At 43.9% G+C, this 21,438-nt stretch overlaps 1 protein-coding gene across 1 annotated transcript in view; it reads right to left on the bottom strand.

Moving 5' to 3' along the window:
- Nucleotides 1-21,438, bottom strand: part of bmpr2b (bone morphogenetic protein receptor, type II b (serine/threonine kinase)) — a 156,979-nt gene that overhangs the window by 47,500 nt on the left and 88,041 nt on the right. The window contains exons 5-6 of the mRNA XM_084161018.1: nucleotides 8,832-9,031; nucleotides 8,355-8,585 (exon numbers count right to left, since the gene is read on the bottom strand). Coding sequence (XP_084017144.1) covers nucleotides 8,355-8,585; nucleotides 8,832-9,031 — 431 coding nt within the window. The remainder of the gene's footprint in view (nucleotides 1-8,354; nucleotides 8,586-8,831; nucleotides 9,032-21,438) is intronic.

Genomic DNA, 21,438 nt, shown 5'->3' with positions numbered 1-21,438 from the left:
TTTGAAATGTCTTTATTCTTTTGAAACTTCTGAGTGTAATGTTTACTGTTAATATTTATTGTTTATTTCACTTTTGTTTATTATCTACTTCACTTGCTTTGGCAACGTTAACATACGTTTCCCATGCCAATAAAGCCCTTACATTGAAATTGAATTGAATTGAGAAAGAGAGAGACTTAACTCTGAGCGCTGGCCAATACGGAGTGTTTAACTCAGAGAAGCAAAACAGCTTTTAGAAGAGAACATAAACATTTACTGTAGTAGTGGTTATTTTCCAACGTAGCAGTCCCAGAGCATTTACACTACAGTTTACTGATCTACAGTCTACTGATCTACAGTCTACTGATCTACTGATCTACAGTCTACTGATCTACAGTCTACTGATCTACAGTCTACTGATCTACAGTCTACTGATCTACTGATCTACAGTCTACTGATCTACAGTCTACTGATCTACAGTCTACTGATCTACAGTCTACAGATCTACAGTCTACTGATCTACAGTCTACTGATCTACAGTCTACTGATCTACAGTCTACTGATCTACAGACTACAGATCTACTGATCTACAGTCTACTGATCTACTGATCTACAGTCTACTGATCTACAGTCTACTGATCTACAGTCTACTGATCTACAGTCTACTGATCTACTGATCTACAGTCTACTGATCTACAGTCTACTGATCTACTGATCTACTGATCTACTGATCTACAGTCTACTGATCTACAGTCTACAGATCTACAGTCTACTGATCTACAGTCTACTGATCTACAGTCTACTGATCTACAGTCTACAGATCTACAGTCTACTGATCTACAGTCTACTGATCTACAGTCTACTGATCTACAGACTACAGATCTACTGATCTACAGTCTACTGATCTACTGATCTACAGTCTACTGATCTACAGTCTACTGATCTACAGTCTACTGATCTACAGTCTACTGATCTACAGACTACAGATCTACTGATCTACAGTCTACTGATCTACTGATCTACAGTCTACTGATCTACAGTCTACTGATCTACAGTCTACTGATCTACAGACTACTGATCTACAGTCTACTGATCTACAGTCTACTGATCTACAGTCTACTGATCTACAGTCTACTGATCTACAGTCTACTGATCTACTGATCTACAGTCTACTGATCTACTGATCTACTGATCTACAGTCTACAGATCTACAGTCTACTGATCTACAGTCTACTGATCTACAGTCTACTGATCTACAGTCTACTGATCTACTGATCTACAGTCTACTGATCTACAGTCTACTGATCTACAGTCTACTGATCTACAGTCTACTGATCTACAGTCTACTGATCTACTGATCTACAGTCTACTGATCTACAGTCTACTGATCTACAGTTTACTGATCTACAGTCTACTGATCTACAGTCTACTGATCTACTGATCTACAGTCTACTGATCTACAGTCTACTGATCTACAGTCTACTGATCTACAGTCTACAGATCTACAGTCTACTGATCTACAGTCTACAGATCTACTGATCTACAGTCTACTGATCTACAGTCTACTGATCTACAGTCTACTGATCTACAGTCTACTGATCTAGTCTACTGATCTACAGTCTACTGATCTACAGTCTACTGATCTACAGTCTACTGATCTAGTCTACTGATCTACAGTCTACTGATCTACAGTCTACTGATCTACTGATCTACAGTCTACTGATCTAGTCTACTGATCTACAGTCTACTGATCTACAGTCTACTGATCTACAGTCTACTGATCTACAGTCTACTGATCTACTGATCTACAGTCTACTGATCTACAGTCTACAGATCTACAGTCTACTGATCTACAGTCTACAGATCTACTGATCTACAGTCTACTGATCTACAGTCTACTGATCTACAGTCTACTGATCTACAGTCTACTGATCTAGTCTACTGATCTACAGTCTACTGATCTACAGTCTACTGATCTACAGTCTACTGATCTACAGTCTACTGATCTAGTCTACTGATCTACTGATCTACAGTCTACTGATCTAGTCTACTGATCTACAGTCTACTGATCTACAGTCTACTGATCTACTGATCTACAGTCTACTGATCTACAGTCTACTGATCTACAGTCTACTGATCTACAGTCTACTGATCTACAGTCTACTGATCTACTGATCTACAGTCTACTGATCTACAGTCTACTGATCTACAGTCTACTGATCTACAGTCTACTGATCTACTGATCTACAGTCTACTGATCTACAGTCTACTGATCTACAGTCTACTGATCTACAGTCTACTGATCTACTGATCTACAGTCTACTGATCTACAGTCTACTGATCTACAGTCTACTGATCTACAGTCTACTGATCTAGTCTACTGATCTACAGTCTACTGATCTACAGTCTACTGATCTACAGTCTACTGATCTACTGATCTACAGTCTACTGATCTACAGTCTACTGATCTACAGTCTACTGATCTACAGTCTACTGATCTACAGTCTACTGATCTACAGTCTACTGATCTAGTCTACTGATCTACAGTCTACTGATCTACAGTCTACTGATCTACTGATCTACAGTCTACTGATCTACAGTCTACTGATCTACAGTCTACTGATCTACAGTCTACTGATCTACTGATCTACAGTCTACTGATCTACAGTCTACTGATCTAGTCTACTGATCTACAGTCTACTGATCTACAGTCTACTGATCTACAGTCTACTGATCTACAGTCTACTGATCTACAGTCTACTGATCTACAGTCTACAGATCTACAGTCTACTGATCTACAGTCTACTGATCTACAGTCTACTGATCTACAGTCTACTGATCTAGTCTACTGATCTACAGTCTACTGATCTACAGATCTACAGTCTACTGATCTACAGTCTACTGATCTACAGTCTACAGTCTACAGTCTACTGATCTACAGTCTACTGATCTACAGTCTACTGATCTACAGTCTACTGATCTACAGTCTACTGATCTACTGATCTACAGTCTACTGATCTACAGTCTACTGATCTACAGTCTACTGATCTACAGTCTACTGATCTACAGTCTACTGATCTACTGATCTACAGTCTACTGATCTACAGTCTACTGATCTACAGTCTACTGATCTACAGTCTACTGATCTACAGTCTACTGATCTACAGTCTACTGATCTACAGTCTACTGATCTACAGTCTACAGATATACAGTCTACTGATCTACAGTCTACTGATCTACAGTCTACTGATCTATAGTCTACTGATCTACAGTCTACTGATCTACAGTCTACTGATCTACAGTCTACAGATATACAGTCTACTGATCTACAGTCTACTGATCTACTGATCTACAGTCTACTGATCTACAGTCTACTGATCTACAGTCTACTGATCTACAGTCTACAGATCTACAGATCTACAGTCTACTGATCTAGTCTACTGATCTAGTCTACTGATCTACAGTCTACTGATCTACAGATCTACAGTCTACTGATCTACAGTCTACTGATCTACAGTCTACTGATCTACAGTCTACTGATCTAGTCTACTGATCTACAGTCTACTGATCTACAGTCTACTGATCTACAGTCTACAGTCTACTGATCTACAGTCTACTGATCTACAGTCTACTGATCTACAGTCTACTGATCTACTGATCTACAGTCTACAGTCTACTGATCTACAGTCTACTGATCTACAGTCTACTGATCTACTGATCTACAGTCTACTGATCTACAGACTACTGATCTAGTCTACTGATCTACAGTCTACTGATCTACAGATCTACAGTCTACTGATCTACAGTCTACTGATCTACAGTCTACTGATCTACAGTCTACTGATCTAGTCTACTGATCTACAGTCTACTGATCTACAGACTACAGATCTACAGTCTACTGATCTACAGTCTACTGATCTACAGTCTACAGTCTACTGATCTACAGTCTACTGATCTACAGTCTACTGATCTAGTCTACTGATCTACAGTCTACTGATCTACAGTCTACTGATCTACAGACTACAGATCTACAGTCTACTGATCTACAGTCTACTGATCTACAGTCTACTGATCTACAGTCTACAGTCTACAGATCTACAGTCTACAGTCTACAGTCTACTGATCTACAGTCTACTGATCTACAGTCTACTGATCTACAGACTACAGATCTACAGTCTACAGTCTACTGATCTACAGTCTACTGATCTACAGTCTACTGATCTACAGTCTACTGATCTACAGACTACAGATCTACAGTCTACTGATCTACAGTCTACTGATCTACAGATCTACAGTCTACTGATCTACAGTCTACAGTCTACTGATCTACACTCTACAGATCTACAGTCTACTGATCTACAGTCTACAGTCTACTGATCTACAGTCTACAGATCTACAGTCTACAGTCTACAGTCTACTGATCTACAGTCTACAGATCTACAGTCTACTGATCTACAGTCTACTGATCTACAGTCTACTGATCTACAGTCTACTGATCTACTGATCTACAGTCTACTGATCTACAGTCTACTGATCTACAGTCTACTGATCTACAGTCTACTGATCTACAGACTACAGATCTACAGTCTACAGATCTACAGTCTACTGATCTACAGTCTACTGATCTACAGTCTACAGATCTACAGTCTACAGTCTACAGTCTACTGATCTACAGTCTACTGATCTACAGTCTACTGATCTACAGTCTACTGATCTACAGACTACAGATCTACAGTCTACAGATCTACAGTCTACTGATCTACAGTCTACTGATCTACAGTCTACAGTCTACAGTCTACTGATCTACAGTCTACTGATCTACAGTCTACTGATCTACAGTCTACTGATCTACAGTCTACAGTCTACTGATCTACAGTCTACAGATCTACAGTCTACTGATCTACAGACTACTGATCTACTGATCTACAGTCTACAGTCTACTGATCTACAGTCTACTGATCTACTGATCTACAGTCTACTGATCTACTGATCTACAGTCTACTGATCTACAGTCTACTGATCTACTGATCTACAGTCTACTGATCTACAGTCTACTGATCTACAGTCTACTGATCTACAGTCTACTGATCTACAGTCTACAGATATACAGTCTACTGATCTACAGTCTACTGATCTACAGTCTACTGATCTACAGACTACTGATCTACTGATCTACAGTCTACAGTCTACTGATCTACTGATCTACAGTCTACTGATCTACTGATCTACAGTCTACTGATCTACAGTCTACTGATCTACTGATCTACAGTCTACAGATCTACAGTCTACTGATCTACAGTCTACTGATCTACAGTCTACTGATCTAGTCTACTGATCTACAGTCTACTGATCTACAGTCTACTGATCTACAGTCTACTGATCTAGTCTACTGATCTACAGTCTACTGATCTACAGTCTACTGATCTACAGTCTACTGATCTATAGTCTACTGATCTACAGTCTACAGATCTACAGTCTACAGATCTACAGTCTACTGATCTACAGTCTACTGATCTACAGTCTACTGATCTACAGTCTACTGATCTACAGTCTACTGATCTACAGTCTACTGATCTACAGTCTACTGATCTAGTCTACTGATCTACAGTCTACTGATCTACAGATCTACAGTCTACTGATCTACAGTCTACTGATCTACAGTCTACTGATCTAGTCTACTGATCTAGTCTACTGATCTACAGTCTACTGATCTAGTCTACTGATCTACAGTCTACTGATCTACAGATCTACAGTCTACTGATCTACAGATCTACTGATCTACAGTCTACTGATCTACAGTCTACTGATCTACAGTCTACTGATCTACAGTCTACTGATCTACAGTCTACAGTCTACTGATCTACAGATCTACAGTCTACTGATCTACAGTCTACTGATCTACAGTCTACTGATCTACAGTCTACTGATCTACAGTCTACTGATCTACAGTCTACTGATCTACAGTCTACAGATCTACAGTCTACTGATCTACAGTCTACTGATCTACAGTCTACTGATCTACAGTCTACTGATCTACAGTCTACTGATCTACAGTCTACTGATCTACAGTCTACAGATCTACAGTCTACTGATATACAGTCTACTGATCTACAGTCTACAGATCTACAGACTGCGTCCCAAATGGTACCCCAGTCCCAACATAGTGCACTACTTCTGAACAGAGCCCTATAAAGTAGTGCACTATATAGGGAATAGGGTGCTATTTGGGAGGTGAGAACAAAGCAGTAGTTCTGTATTTGATGGAAGCAGCAGAGGTGTGAGTTAATGTGCTGTGTCTGGCACTGAGCTGGTTCGGTTAGTCTGGGAAAACAGACAGAGACAGACAGACCAGTAATTCCATGTTTAACTAATGGAGAGACAGGAATGCTATGCTGTGGGTTGACAGAAAACAAAACAAACAGTCATTTCAGACAATGTGTATGTGTGTGTATGTTCTCTGTGTGTGCGTGCGTCTGACTGTGTGTGTTCTGTGTGTGCGTGCGTGCGTCAGTGTGCGTATCGGACTGTGTGTGTTCTGTGTGTGCGTGCGTGCGTCAGTGTGCGTATCGGACTGTGTGTGTTCTGTGTGTGCGTGCGTGCGTCAGTGTGCGTATCGGACTGTGTGTGTTCTGTGTGTGCGTGCGTGCGTCAGTGTGCGTATCGGACTGTGTGTGTTCTGTGTGTGCGTGCGTGCGTCAGTGTGCGTATCGGACTGTGTGTGTTCTGTGTGTGCGTGCGTGCGTCAGTGTGCCTATCTGACTGTGTGTGTGCTTCAGAGGTAGTGGATATAGAAAGGAAACAGGCGTTACCCTCAAACACAGCAGGGTTACAATAACATTACTAATCTAGAAGAAGGAGCGAGAGACAGAGAGCAAGAGAGCAAGAGAGCAAGAGAGAGAGACAGAGACAGAGACAGAGAGACAGAGACAGAGACAGAGACAGAGAGAGAGAGAGAGAGAGAGAGCAAGAGAGAGAGCGAGAGCGAGAGCGAGAGCGAGAGCGAGAGCGCGAGAGAGAGAGAGAGAGAGAGAGAGAGAGAGAGAGAGAGAGAGAGAGAGAGACAGAGACAGAGAGAGACAGAGAGAGACAGAGAGAGAGAGCGAGAGCGAGAGCGAGAGCGCGAGAGAGAGAGAGAGAGAGAGAGAGAGAGAGAGAGAGAGAGAGAGAGAGAGAGAGAGAGAGAGAGAGAGAGAGAGAGAGAGAGAGAGAGAGACAGAGACGGGCATTATGCACCAATAATTATTAGGAGAAACCCAAGATGACTTGGTGTAAATAGAAATCTATCCCCAATCATCAACAGAAATATCTGCTGAGACGATACAGAATCTATTCTAGTTCTATGACAGACAGAGACAGGAAAACTTCTGACAGAGAGAGTGATGGGAGCGGAATAGAGGTTCAGATGATTAATTGCTGCAGTAAAATTCTGCTAGACCCCAGGACTCACATGAAGGTAATATTCCATGACCAGTAGTTGTCCACCCTGCCCTTTGTAAGTGTAGAACCCAGTAGAACTCAGTAGAACCCAGTAGAACCCAGTAGAGCCACCAGAACCCTGTAGAACCCAGTAGAACCCAGTAGAACTCAGTAGAACCCAGTAGAGCCATCAGAACCCTGTAGAACCCATTAGAGCCCAGTAGAACCCAATAGAGACCAGAGGCCAGCAGAGCCCAGTAGAGGACAGTAGAACCCTGTAGAACCCTATAAGGCCAGCAGAGCCCAGTAGAGCCCAGTAGAACCCAGTAGAGGACAGTAGAGCCCAGTAGAACCCTATAAGGCCAGCAGAGCCCAGTAGAGCCCAGTAGAACCCAGTAGAACCCAGTAAGGCCAGCAGAGCCCAGTAGAGCCTAGTAGAACCGTGTAGAACCCAGTAGAGCCCAGTAGAACCCAGTAGAGGCCAGTAGAACCCTGTAGAGGACAGCGAAGCCCAGTATAGGCCAGTAGAGCCCAGTAGAACCCAGTAGATCCCAGTAGAGCCCTGTAAAGCCTATTAGAACCCAGTAGAGGCCAGTAGAACGCAGTAGAGCCTAGTAGAACCCAGTAAGGCCAGCAGAGCCCAGTAGAGCCCATTTAACCCTGTAGACCCAGTAGAGCCCAGTAGAACCCAGTAGAGCCCAGTAGAAGCGTGTAGAGTCCAACAGAGCCCAGTAGATGCCAGTGGAGCCCAGTAGATGCCAGTGGAGCCCAGTAGAACCCAGTAGAGCCCAGTAGTACCCGGTAGAGCCCAGTAGAGGCCAGTATAACCCAAGAGCCCTGTAGAACCTAGTAGAACATTGTTGAGGCCAGCAGAGCCCAGTAGAGCCTAGTAGAACCCAGTAGAACCCAGTAGAACCCAGTAGAGCCCAGTAGAGCCCACTAGAGGCCAGTATACTTACAAGAGGGTAATACTCCATGACCAGTAGGTACTCCATGCGTCCATCGGCTGTAAGTCTCTCGTCTCCAACGATGAATCGTGCGATGTTATCGTGCTCCAGCAGGGGGACGCGGTAGATGGCTCGCTCGTTGACAAAGTTCTGGCGGTTCTGGTAGGTGAACACCTTGACCGCCACGGGACGCTCGTCTAGAGAACCCTTATACACAGAGCCATACCGCCCTCGACCAATCATCTGGGAGGGGGTAGTGAGAGAGGGAGAGAGAGGGAGAGAGAGAGAGAGATGGAGAGAGTGGGTAGATGGAGAGGGACAGGGAGAAGGTGAAAGAAAGATGGTTGGAGACAGAGACAGAGACAGTGTCAGTCTTCTATAAGCAACACAGCAGCTGTTGAATGAGACAAAGGTTACTACAGTTCTAAGAAGAGACAATAATGTGGTGTTAGAGGCCATTGTAACCTTTTTCCAACTATAACAGCTCACCTCTAGTAGTTTAAGGCTGTCCAGGTCAAGACTGGGTTCTGAGGCTGCTGCCTCCATCATGTCCATGTTGTGTAGTCCCTGTTTCCTGTCTCCACTCAGCATGCGGTACCCGAAGAACAGCGCCACGATCAGCACCGCTACTATGGAGACAGACGCCAGGGCGATCACGATGGTCTCCTCACGGTACAGCGGCCGTGGGTCTGGGAATGATGACATCACAGAGTTAAGGGGTGACATCATCACAAGCAGGGTCAGAGGTTAGGGGCCGGAGACAGGGTAAGAGTCAGGTATTGTACGGCACTATAAAATCTGTTGTATTTTTGCCTGATTCCGTTTTGTTTTTTCCCAAATTTAACAGGTTTTTGCGCTCAACATTTAATTTTTACAACAAAATTGGTCCACAACAATGCTTAAACCACTTTTGTGGTCTCCGTCTGGGAAAAATAAAATACATTTTGATTTTTTGGGGTAGTTACCCTTTAATGCAAGTGCGCCACTAGATTGATGCAAATAATCATGATATCATTCTGCCAGGTAGGCACAGGGTACTTTGTAGATAACATTTAATTGAGAAGATTTTTGGGAAAGCCTTTTAATCTCTACCAGAAGGTTATCGTTAGCATCATCTCTAACAGCTACACAAAGTGTAGACATATGCGCACACACACACACACACACACACACACACACACACACACACACACACACACACACACACACACACACACACACACAGGGGCATTCCTGTGCCGTTTCAGAAAGTTACAAGGAAATACAAATTTTTACATTACATTTTAGTAATTTAGCAGACGCTCTTATCCAGAGCGACTTACAGTTAGTGAGTGCATACATTATTTACATTTTTATTTAAAAAATCATACTGGCCCCCCGTGGGAATCAAACCCACAACCCTGCCATTGCAAACGCCATGCTCTATCAACTGAGCTACATCCCTGCCGGCCATTCCCTCCCCTACCCTGGACGACGCTGGGCCAATTGTGCGCCGCCCCATGGGTCACTGGGTCACTGATGAATTTTGTTTATGTCTTATGATTAACTTGGGAAAATGTATGAATTTTCTAATATGTTCAATGCATTTACATTTAGTTCATTTCCTACTACATTCAATACCTTTTTGAATATTGTTGAATTCCGTGATTCCGTCCGTAGCGCAGACTTTATAGGGCCCTTCTATAGATCCTACAACGTAGCTTTTATACATCCTCTTTATTCTATAGATCCTACAACATACTCCATTCAATCAGATCAAGCGTTAACTGGCGACAGCCGACACCTCTCATAGCTGATGTTTTGGTGATGTCAGAGGTGTAACTGCGAAGCCACACCCTCTGTCACGAAGCCACACCCGTCCCACTCTCTCATTAGATGTTCAGAACGATAAAGTGAAGGCTATATAGAAATAATGATGCAAAATCATTCAACAAAATAATGAGGATTTCTATCAACCTAATCGAGGTGTAGATTACATCTCACAGTCCTGTGTTCCAACTTGTAAACAAGGCTGCATGGGATTTCTCTTAATGCTCCGTGCAGCCAATGGCAATGTGCGCGTTAGATATAATGCTAGGAGCCGCTTGTGGATTTGACTGCTCTAACTCAGTTCACCGCCAAAACAACCGCTATGCAGATGTTGACTAAAGCAGATCTAATTGAATAGAGCCCTGAATATAGTACAATACAGAAATGGCTGTAGGCCACAAACAACAATGATTTAAAATAACATATTTGTAATATTTGGCCTTAGAACAGGTCAAATAACAATACTATATGCCTTTAAACAATTTAATTTTGAAAAGTATTTCAAAATACATACAATGCCTTCAGAAAGTATTAATTCCCCCTTGACTTATTCCACATTTTTTTGTGTTTCAGCCTGAATTCAAAATTGATTAAATAGATGTTGTTCTCACCCATCTACACACTATACCCCATAATAACAAAGTGAAAACATGTTTTCAGAATTTTTGTCACATTTATTGAAAATTAAATACAGAAATATCTCATTTACATAAGCATTCACACCCGAGTCAATACTTTGTAGAAGCACCTTTGGGGCTTTGAGTCGTCTTGGGTATGTCTGTATCAGCTTTGCACATCTGGATTTTGGGATTTTCTCCCGTTCTTCCTTGCAGATTTTCTCAAGCTTTGTTAAGTTAGATGGGGAGTGGCGGTGAACAGCAATCTTCAAGTCTTTCCACAGATTTTCAATGGGATTCAAGTCTGGGCATTGGCTGAGCCATTCAATGACTTTCACATTATTGTTCTTAAGTCATTCCAGCATTGCTTTGGCTGTATGCTGGGGGTCATTATCCTGTTGGAACGTAAATCTTTGCCCTAGTCTCTGAAGCAGGTTCTTATTAAGGATTTGTCCGTATTTGGGTCCATTCATTGTTCCCTCTATCCTTACCTCCTAGTCCCTGCCGCTAAAAAGCATCCCCATAGCATGATGCTGCCACCAACATGCTTCATGGTAGGGATGGTTTTAGACGGGTGATGAGCTGTGCCTGGTTTCTCCAGAGAGCACTTTGCATTCAGGCCAAAGAGTACATTTTTGTCTCATCAGACCACAGAATATTTTTCTTTCACGTGCCTTTTTGCAAACTCCAGGTGTGCTGTCATGTGCTTTTTCTCAGGAGTGGGTTCCGTCTGGCAACTCTCCCATAATGCCCAGATTGGTGAAGTGCTGTAGAGACTGTTGTCCTTCTGGCACCTTCTCCCATCTCAGCCAAGGAACTCTGTAGTTCTGTCAGAGTGGTCTTTTACTGAGGAGTGGATTCCGTCTGGCCACTCTACCATAAAGGCCTGATTGGTGGAGCGCTGCAGAGATGGTTGTCCTTCTGGAAGGTTCTCCCATCTCCACAGAGGAACTCTGGAACTCTTTCAGAGTGACCATCAGGTTCTTGGTCACCTCTCTGACAAAGGCCCTTCTCTCCCGACTGCTCAGTTTGGCCGGGTGGCCAGCTCTAGGAAGAGTCTTGGTGGTTCCAAACTTCTTCCATTTAAGAATGATGGAGGCCACTGTGTTCTTGGGGACCTTCAATGCTGCAGACATTTTTTGGCACCCTTCCCCAGCTCTGTGCCTCGACACAATCCTGTCTCGGAGCTCTACGGACAACTCCTTCAACCTCATGGCTTGGTTTTTGCTCTGACATGCACTGTCAACAGTGGGATCTTATATAGACAGGTGTGTGCCTTTCCAAATCATGTCCAAACAATTGAATTTACCACAGGTGGACTCCAATCAAGTTGTGGAAAAATCTCAAGGATGATCAATGGAAACAGGATGCACCTGAGCTCAATTTCGAGTCTCATAGCAAAGGGTCTGAATACTTATGTAAATAAGGTTTCTGTTTTTTATTTTTAATACATTTGCAAAAATGTCTAAAAACCTGTTTTCGCTTTTTCATTATGGGGTATTGTGTGTAGATTGATGAGGATTTTTTTTTTTTTAATCCATTTTAGAATAAGGCTGTAACTTAACAAAATGTGGAAAAAGTAAAGGGGTCTGAATACTTTCCGAATGCATATATTATACAGTGATGGAAAAAAGTATTTGATCCCCTGCTGATTTTGTACGTTTGCACACTGACAAAGAAATTATCAGTCTATAATTTTAATGGAAGGTTTATTTGAACAGTGAGAGACAGAATAACAACAAAAAAATCCAGAAAAACGCATGTCAAAAATGTTATAAATTGATTTGCATTTTAAATGAGGGAAATAAGTATTTAAACAAAACATGACTTGGTACTTGGTGGCAAAACCCTTGTTGGCAATCACAGAGGTCAGACGTTTCTTGTAGTTGGCCACCAGGTTTGCACACATCTCAGGAGGGATTTTGTCCCACTCCTCTTTGCAGATCTTCTCCAAGTCATTAAGGTTTCGAGGCTGACGTTTGGCAACTCGAACCTTCAGCTCCCTCCACAGATTTTCTATGGGATTAAGGTCTGGAGACTGGCTAGGCCACTCCAGGACCTTAATGTGCTTCTTCTTGAGCCACTCCTTTGTTGCCTTGGCCGTGTGTTTTGGGTCATTGTCATGCTGGAATACCCATCCACGACCCATTTTCAATGCCCTGGCTGAGGGAAGGAGGTTCTCACCCAAGATTTGACGGTACATGGCCCCGTCCATCGTCCCTTTGATGCGGTGAAGTTGTCCTGTCCCCTTAGCAGAAAAACACCCCCAAAGCATAATGTTTCCACCTCCATGTTTGACGGTGGGGATGGTGTTCTTGGGGTCATAGGCAGCATTCCTCCTCCTCCAAACACGGCGAGTTGAGTTGATGCCAAAGAGCTCAATTTTGGTCTCATCTGACCACAACACTTTCACCCAGTTCTCCTCTGAATCATTCAGATGTTCATTGGCAAACTTCAGACGGGCCAACTGTTGTCACCTTCTCACCAAGCTGCTTGGCGATGGTCTTGTAGCCCATTCCGGCCTTGTGTAAGTCTACAATATTGTCTCTGACATCCTTGGAGAGCTCTTTGGTCTTGGCCATGATGGAGAGTTTGGAATCTGATTGATTGATTGCTTCTGTGGACAGGTGTCTTTTATACAGGTAACAAACTGAGATTAGGAGCACTCCCTTTAAGAGTGTGTTCCTAATCTCAGCTCTTTACCTGTATAAAGGACACATGGGAGCTAGAAATCTTTCTGATTGAGAGGGGGTCAAATACTTAGTTCCCTCATTAAAATGCAAATCAATTTATAACATTTTTTACATGCATTTTTCTGGATTTTTTTGTTGTTATTCTGTCTCTCACTGTTCAAATAAACCTACCATTAAAATTATAGACTGATCGTTTCTTTGTCAGTGGGCAAACGTTCAAAATCAGCAGGGGATCAAATACTTTTTTCCCTCACTGTAGGTACTTCGTTTTATTAGTTGTATTGTAGCAGAACAACTTTTGAATGTACGTTTTCGTTTATTATTATTTCATTATTATAATTAGACAATAGTTGCATATTATTCTTGTAATTAAGTATCGCTTGTTTGTTTTAGTTCATTTGGAAACTCTATAGATAGATCTCAGATTTCATCTTGCAACGTGTCCAATAAAATAAATAAATCAGTTTTATCTAATTTCTACCAGCATGTTAAATGTGCAACCAGAGGAAAAAAAACTCTAGAACACCTTTACTCCACATACAGAGACGCATACAAAGCTCTCCCTCACCCTCCATTTGGCAGGTGCCCTCAAAGCTCATCACTAAGCTAAGGACCCTGGGACTAAACACCTTCCTCTGCAATTGGATCCTGGAATTACTGACGGGCCGCCCCCAGGTGGTAAGGATAAGTAACAACACATCTGTCACGCTGATCCTCAACACGGGGGCCCCTCAGGGGTGCGTGCTCAGTCCCCTCCTGTACTCCCTGTTCACCCATGACTGCATGGCCAGGCACGACTCCAACACCATCATTAAGTTTGCCGACAACACAACAGTGGTAGGCCTGATCACCGACAACGATGAGACAGCCTATAGGGAGGAGGTCAGAGACCTGGCAATGTGGTGCCAGGATAACAACCTCTCGCGCACCGTGATCAAGACAAAGGAGATGATTGTGGACTACAGGAAAAAAAAGAGGACTGAGCACACCCCTATTCTCATCGACGGGGCTGTAGTGGAACAAGTTGAGAGCTTTAAGATCCTTGGTGTCCACATCACCAACAAACTATCATGATCCAAACACACCAAGACAGTCGTGAAGAGGGCACGACAAAGCCTCAGGAGACTGAAAAGATTTGGCATGGGTCCTCAGATCCTCAAAAAATTCTACAGCTGCACCATCGAGAGCATCCTGACTGGTTGCATCACTGCCTGGTATAGCAACTGCTCGGCCTCTGACAGCAAGGCACTACAGAGGGTAGTGTGTACGGCCCAGTACATCACTGGGGCCAAGCTTCCTACCATCCAGGACCTCTATACCAGGCGGTGTCAGAGGAAGGCCCTAAAAATTGTCAAAGACTCCAGCCACCCTAGTCATAGACTGTTCTCTCTGCTACCGCATGGCAAGCGGTACCGGAGCGCCAAGTCTAGGTCCAAGAGGCTTCTTAACAGCTTCTATCCCCAAGCCATAAGACTCCTGAACAGCTAATCATGGCTATCCGGACTATTTGCATTGTTCCCCCACCCCCACCCCACCCCCTCTTTTTACGCTGCTGCTACTCTGTTTATTATCTATGCATAGTCACTTTAACGCTACCCACATGTACATATTACCTCAATTACCTTGACTAACCGGTGCCCCTGCACATTGACTCTGTACCGGTACCCCCTGTATATAGCCTCGCTACTGTTATTTCCCATTGACTCTGTACCGGTACCCCCTGTATATAGCCTCCCTACTGTTATTTCCCATTGACTCTGTACCGGTACCCCCTGTATATAGCCTCCCTACTGTTATTTCCCATTGACTCTGTACCGGTACCCCCCTGTATATAGCCTCCCTACTGTTATTTCCCATTGACTCTGTACCGGTACCCCCTGTATATAGCTGTATATAGCCTGTATATTGACTCTGTACCGGTCCCCCCTGTGTATAGCCTGTATATTGACTCTGTACCGGTACCCCCTGTATATAGCCTCCCTATTGTTATTTTATTTACTGCAGCACTTTAATTATTATTATTTTTTAATTTTGTACTTGTCTATTTCTTACATAATTTTCTTAAAACTGCATTGTTGGTTAAGGGCTTGTAAGTAAGCATTTCACTGTAAGGTCTACACCTGTTGTATTCGGCGCATGAGGCGAATACAATTTTATTTTATTTTATTTGAATAGGGTGACGAGGGCACTCCTTGTCTTTTTGGACAAAAACAGGTTAATCTGAATGGCCTTGGGTCCCTTTTTAACATCCCTGAACTCCAAACACAGCTAGACCTCCTCTTTCACCTCAGCGTCTGTCTGTCTGTGTTGAACCCAGATCAATACGGCTGCCACTACATTGGGTAGGAGGACTATTCCACAAACCAGCATTCTGACTAGAAGACGGTGTTCGTCCCAAATGGCACCCTATTCCCTAAATGTAGGATGCAGATGGTGAACCTGTTGTTACATGGAGCAGAGCAGACAGACGGACAGGAGAATAACTCTTTCCTACTGAGTCTGACAGAACCATTGATTCCTCAGGACTGTATTTCTCTGTATTGTTCAGTAGTGTTCTGTGAGACTCCATCAGGTAGTATTGTTCAGTAGTGTTCTGTGAGACTCCATCAGGTAGTGGGTCTCAGTAGTGTTCTGTGAGACTCCATCAGGTAGTGGGTCTCAGTAGTGCTCTGTGAGACTCCATCAGGTAGTGGGTCTCAGTAGTGTTCTGTGAGACTCCATCAGGTAGTGGGTCTCAGTAGTGTTCTGTGAGACTCCATCAGGTAGTGGGTCTCAGTAGTGCTCTGTGAGACTCCATCAGGTAGTGGGTCTCAGTAGTGTTCTGTGAGACTCCATCAGGTAGTGGGTCTCAGTAGTGTTCTGTGAGACTCCATCAGGTAGTGGGTCTCAGTAGTGCTCTGTGAGACTCCATCAGGTAGTGGGTCTCAGTAGTGTTCTGTGAGACTCCATCAGGTAGTGGGTCTCAGTAGTGCTCTGTGAGACTCCATCAGGTAGTGGGTCTCAGTAGTGTTCTGTGAGACTCCATCAGGTAGTGGGTCTCAGTAGTGCTCTGTGAGACTCCATCAGGTAGTGGGTCTCAGTAGTGTTCTGTGAGACTCCATCAGGTAGTGGGTCTCAGTAGTGCTCTGTGAGACTCCATCAGGTAGTGGGTCTCAGTAGTGCTCTGTGAGACTCCATCAGGTAGTGGGTCTCAGTAGTGTTCTGTGAGACTCCATCAGGTAGTGGGTCTCAGTAGTGTTCTGTGAGACTCCATCAGGTAGTGGGTCTCAGTAGTGCTCTGTGAGACTCCATCAGGTAGTGGGTCTCAGTAGTGCTCTGTGAGACTCCATCAGGTAGTGGGTCTCAGTAGTGCTCTGTGAGACTCCATCAGGTAGTGGGTCTCAGTAGTGTTCTGTGAGACTCCATCAGGTAGTGGGTCTCAGTAGTGCTCTGTGAGACTCCATCAGGTAGTGGGTCTCAGTAGTGCTCTGTGAGACTCCATCAGGTAGTGGGTCTCAGTAGTGCTCTGTGAGACTCATCAATCAATCAATTTTATTTTATATAGCCCTTCTTACATCAGCTAATATCTCGAAGTGCTGTACAGAAACCCAGCCTAAAACCCCAAACAGCTAGTAATGCAGGTGTAGAAGCACGGTGGCTAGGAAAAACTCCCTAGAAAGGCGAAAACCTAGGAAGAAACCTAGAGAGGAACCAGGCTATGAGGGGTGGCCAGTCCTCTTCTGGCTGTGCCGGGTGAAGATTATAACAGAACCATGCCAAGATGTTCAAAAATGTTCATAAGTGACAAGCATGGTCAAATAATAATCAGGAATAAATCTCAGTTGGCTTTTCATAGCCGATCATTAAGAGTTGAAAACAGCAGGTCTGGGACAGGTAGGGGTTCCATAACCGCAGGCAGAACAGTTGAAACTGGAATAGCAGCAAGGCCAGGCGGACTGGGGACAGCAAGGAGTCACCACGGCCGGTAGTCCCGACGTATGGTCCTAGGGCTCAGGTCTCTCAGTTGGCTTTTCATAGCCGATCATTAAGAGTTGAAAACAGCAGGTCTGGGACAGGTAGGGGTTTCGTAACCGCAGGCAGAACAGTTGAAACTGGAATAGCAGCAAGGCCAGGCGGACTGGGGACAGCAAGGTGTCATCATGCCCGGTAGTCCTGACGTATGGTCCTAGGGCTCAGGTTCTCAGAGAGAAAGAGAGAACGAGAGAATTAGAGAGAGCATACTTAAATTCACACAGGACACTGGATAAGACAGGAGAAGTACTCCAGGTATAACCAACTAACCCCAGCCCCCCGACACATAAACTACTGCAGCATAAATACTGGAGGCTGAGACAGGAGCGGTCCGGAGACACTGTGGCCCCATCCGAAGAAACCCCCGGACAGGGCCAAACAGGAAGGATATAACCCCACCCACTCTGCCAAAGCACAGCCCCCGCACCACTAGAGGGATATCCTCAACCACCAACTTACAATCCTGAGACAAGGCCGAGTATAGCCCACAGAGGTCTCCACCACAGCACAAACCAAGGGGGGGCGCCAACCCAGACAGGAAGATCACGTCAGTAACTCAACCCACTCAAGTGACGCACCCCTCCCAGGGACGGCATGAAAGAGCACCAGCAAGCCAGTGACTCAGCCCCTGCAACAGGGTTAGAGGCAGAGAACCCCAGTGGAGAGGGGAACCGGCCAGGCAGAGACAGCAAGGGCTGTTCGTTGCTCCAGAGCCTTTCCGTTCACCTTCACACTCCTGGGCCAGACTACACTCAATCATATGACCTACTGAAGAGATAAGTCTTCAGTAAAGACTTAAAGGTTGAGACCGAGTCTGCGTCTCTCACATGGGTAGGCAGACTGTTCCATAAAAATGGAGATCTATAGGAGAAAGCCCTGCCTCCCGCTGTTTGCTTAGAAATTCTAGGGACAATTAGGAGGCCTGCGTCTTGTGACCGTAGCGTACGTATTGGTATGTACGGCAGGACCAACTCGGAAAGATAGGTAAGAGCAAGCCCATGTAACGCTTTATAGGTTAACAGTAAAACCTTGAAATCAGCCCTTGCCTTAACAGGAAGCCAGTGTAGGGAAGCTAGCACTGGAGTAATATGATCAAATTTCTTGGTTCTAGTCAGGATTCTAGCAGCCGTATTTAGCACTAACTGAAGTTTATTTAGTGCTTTATCCGGGTAGCCGGAAAATAGAGCATTGCAGTAGTCTAACCTAGAAGTAAAAAATGCATGGATTAATTTTTCTGCATCATTTTTGGACAGAAAATTTCTGATTTTTGCAATGTTACGTAGATGGAAAAAAGCTGTCCTTGAAACAGTCTTGATATGTTCGTCAAAAGAGAGATCAGGGTCAAGAGTAACGCCGAGGTCCTTCACAGTTTTATTTGAGACGACTTTACAACCATCAAGATGAATTGTCAGATTTAACAGAAGATCTCTTTGTTTCTTGGGACCTAGAACAAGCATCTCTGTTTTGTCCGAGTTTAAAAGTAAAAAGTTTTCAGCCATCCACTTCCTTATGTCTGAAACACAGGCTTCTAGCGAGGGCAATTTTGGGGCTTCACCATGTTTCATTGAAATGTACAGCTGTGTGTCATCCGCATAGCAGTGAAAGTTAACATTATGTTTTCGAATAACATCCCCAAGAGGTAAAATATATAGTGAAAACAATAGTGGTCCTAAAACGGAACCTTGAGGAACACCGAAATGTACAGTTGATTTGTCGGAGGACAGACCATTCACAGAGACAAACTGATATCTTTCCGACAGGTAAGATCTAAACCAGGCCAGAACTTGTCCATGTAGACCAATTTGGGTTTCCAGTCTCTCCAAAAGAATGTGGTGATCGATGGTGTCAAAGGCAGCACTAAGGTCTAGTAGCACGAGGACAGATGCAGAGCCTCGGTCTGACGCCATTAAAAGGTCATTTACCACCTTCACAAGTGCAGTCTCAGTGCTATGATGGGGTCTAAAACCAGACTGAAGCATTTCGTATACATTGTTTGTCTTCAGAAAGGCAGTGAGTTGCTGCGCAACAGCTTTTTCTAAAATTTTTGAGAGGAATGGAAGATTCGATATAGGCCGATAGTTTTTTATATTTTCCGGGTCAAGGTTTGGCTTTTTCAAGAGAGGCTTTATCACTGCCACTTTTAGTGAGTTTGGTACACATCCGGTGGATAGAGAGCTGTTTATTATGTTCAACATAGGAGGGCCAAGCACAGGAAGCAGCTCCTTCAGCAGTTTAGTAGGAATAGGATCCAGTATGCAGCTTGAAGGTTTAGAGGCCATGATTATTTTCATCATTGTGTCAAGAGATATAGTACTAAAACACTTAAGTGTCTCTCCCGATCCCAGGCCCTCGCAGAGCTGTGCAGATCCAGGACAGCTAAGCCCTGGAGGAATACGCAGATTCAAAGAGGAGTCCGTAATTTGCTTTCTAATGGTCATGATCTTTTCCTCAAAGAAGTTCATGAATTTATTACTGCTGAAGTGAAAAACATCCTCTCTTGGGGAATGCTGCTTTTTAGTTAGCTTTGCAACAGTATCAAAAAGAAATTTTGGATTATTCTTATTTTCCTCGATTAAGTTGGAAAAGTAGGATGATCGAGCAGCAGTGAGGGCTCTTCGGTACTGCACGGTACTGTCTTTCCAAGCTAGTCGGAAGACTTCCAGTTTGGTGTGGCGCCATTTCCGTTCCAATTTCCTGGAAGCTTGCTTCAAAGCTCGGGTATTTTCTGTATACCAGGGAGCTAGTTTCTTATGACAAATGTTTTTCGTTTTTAGGGGTGCAACTGCATCTAGGGTATTGCGCAAGGTTAAATTGAGTTCCTCAGTTAAGTGGTTAACTGATTTTTGTCCTCTGACGTCCTTGGGTAGGCAGAAGGAGTCTGGAAGGGCATCAAGGAATTTTTGTGTTGTCTGAGAATTTATAGCACGACTTTTGATGCTCCTTGGTTGGGGTCTGAGCAGATTATTTGTTGCGATTGCAAACGTAATAAAATGGTGGTCCGATAGTCCAGGATTTTGTGGAAAAACATTAAGATCTACAACATTTATTCCATGGGACAAAACTAGGTCCAGAGTATGACTGTGGCAGTGAGTAGGTCCATAAACATGTTGGACAAAACCCACTGAGTCGATGATGGCTCCGAAAGACTTTTGGAGTGGGTCTGTGGACTTCTCCATGTGAATATTAAAATCACCAAAAATTAGAATATGATCTGCTATGACTACAAGGTCTGATAGGAATTCAGGAAACTCAGAGAGGAACGCTGTATATGGCCCAGGAGGCCTGTAAACAGTAGCTATAAAAAGTGATTGAGTAGGCTGCATAGATTTCATGACTAGAAGCTCAAAAGATGAAAACGCCATTTTTTTTTTTGTAAATTGAAATTTGCTATCGTAAATGTTAGCAACACCTCCGCCTTTGCGGGATGCACGGGGAATATGGTCACTAGTGTAACCAGGAGGTGAGGCCTCATTTAACACAGCAAATTCATCAGGCTTAAGCCATGTTTCAGTCAGGCCAATCACATCAAGATTATGATCAGTGATTAGTTCATTGACTATGACTGCCTTTGAAGTGAGGGATCTAACATTAAGTAACCCTATTTTGAGATGTGAGGTATCACGATCTCTTTCAATAATGGCAGGAATGGAGGAGGTCTTTATCCTAATAAGATTGCTAGGGTGAACACCGCCATGTTTAGTTTTGCCCAACCTAGGTCGAGGCACAGACACAGTCTCAATGGGTATGGCTGAGCTGACTACACTGACTATGCTATTGGCAGACTCCACTAAGCTGGCAGGTTGGCTAACAGCCTGCTGCCTGGCCTGCACCCTATTTCACTGTGGGGCTAGAGGAGTTAGAGCCCTATCTATGTTGGTAGATAAGAGGAGAGCACCCCTCCAGCTAGGATGGAGTCCGTCACTCCTCAGCAGGTCAGGCTTGGTCCTGTTTGTGGGTGAGTCCCAG

The sequence above is a fragment of the Coregonus lavaretus genome (assembly GCF_964263955.1).
Source record: "Coregonus lavaretus genome assembly, chromosome: 5".
Lineage (NCBI taxonomy): Eukaryota > Metazoa > Chordata > Actinopteri > Salmoniformes > Salmonidae > Coregonus > Coregonus lavaretus.
This window is presented reverse-complemented; position numbering and strand designations above follow the sequence as displayed.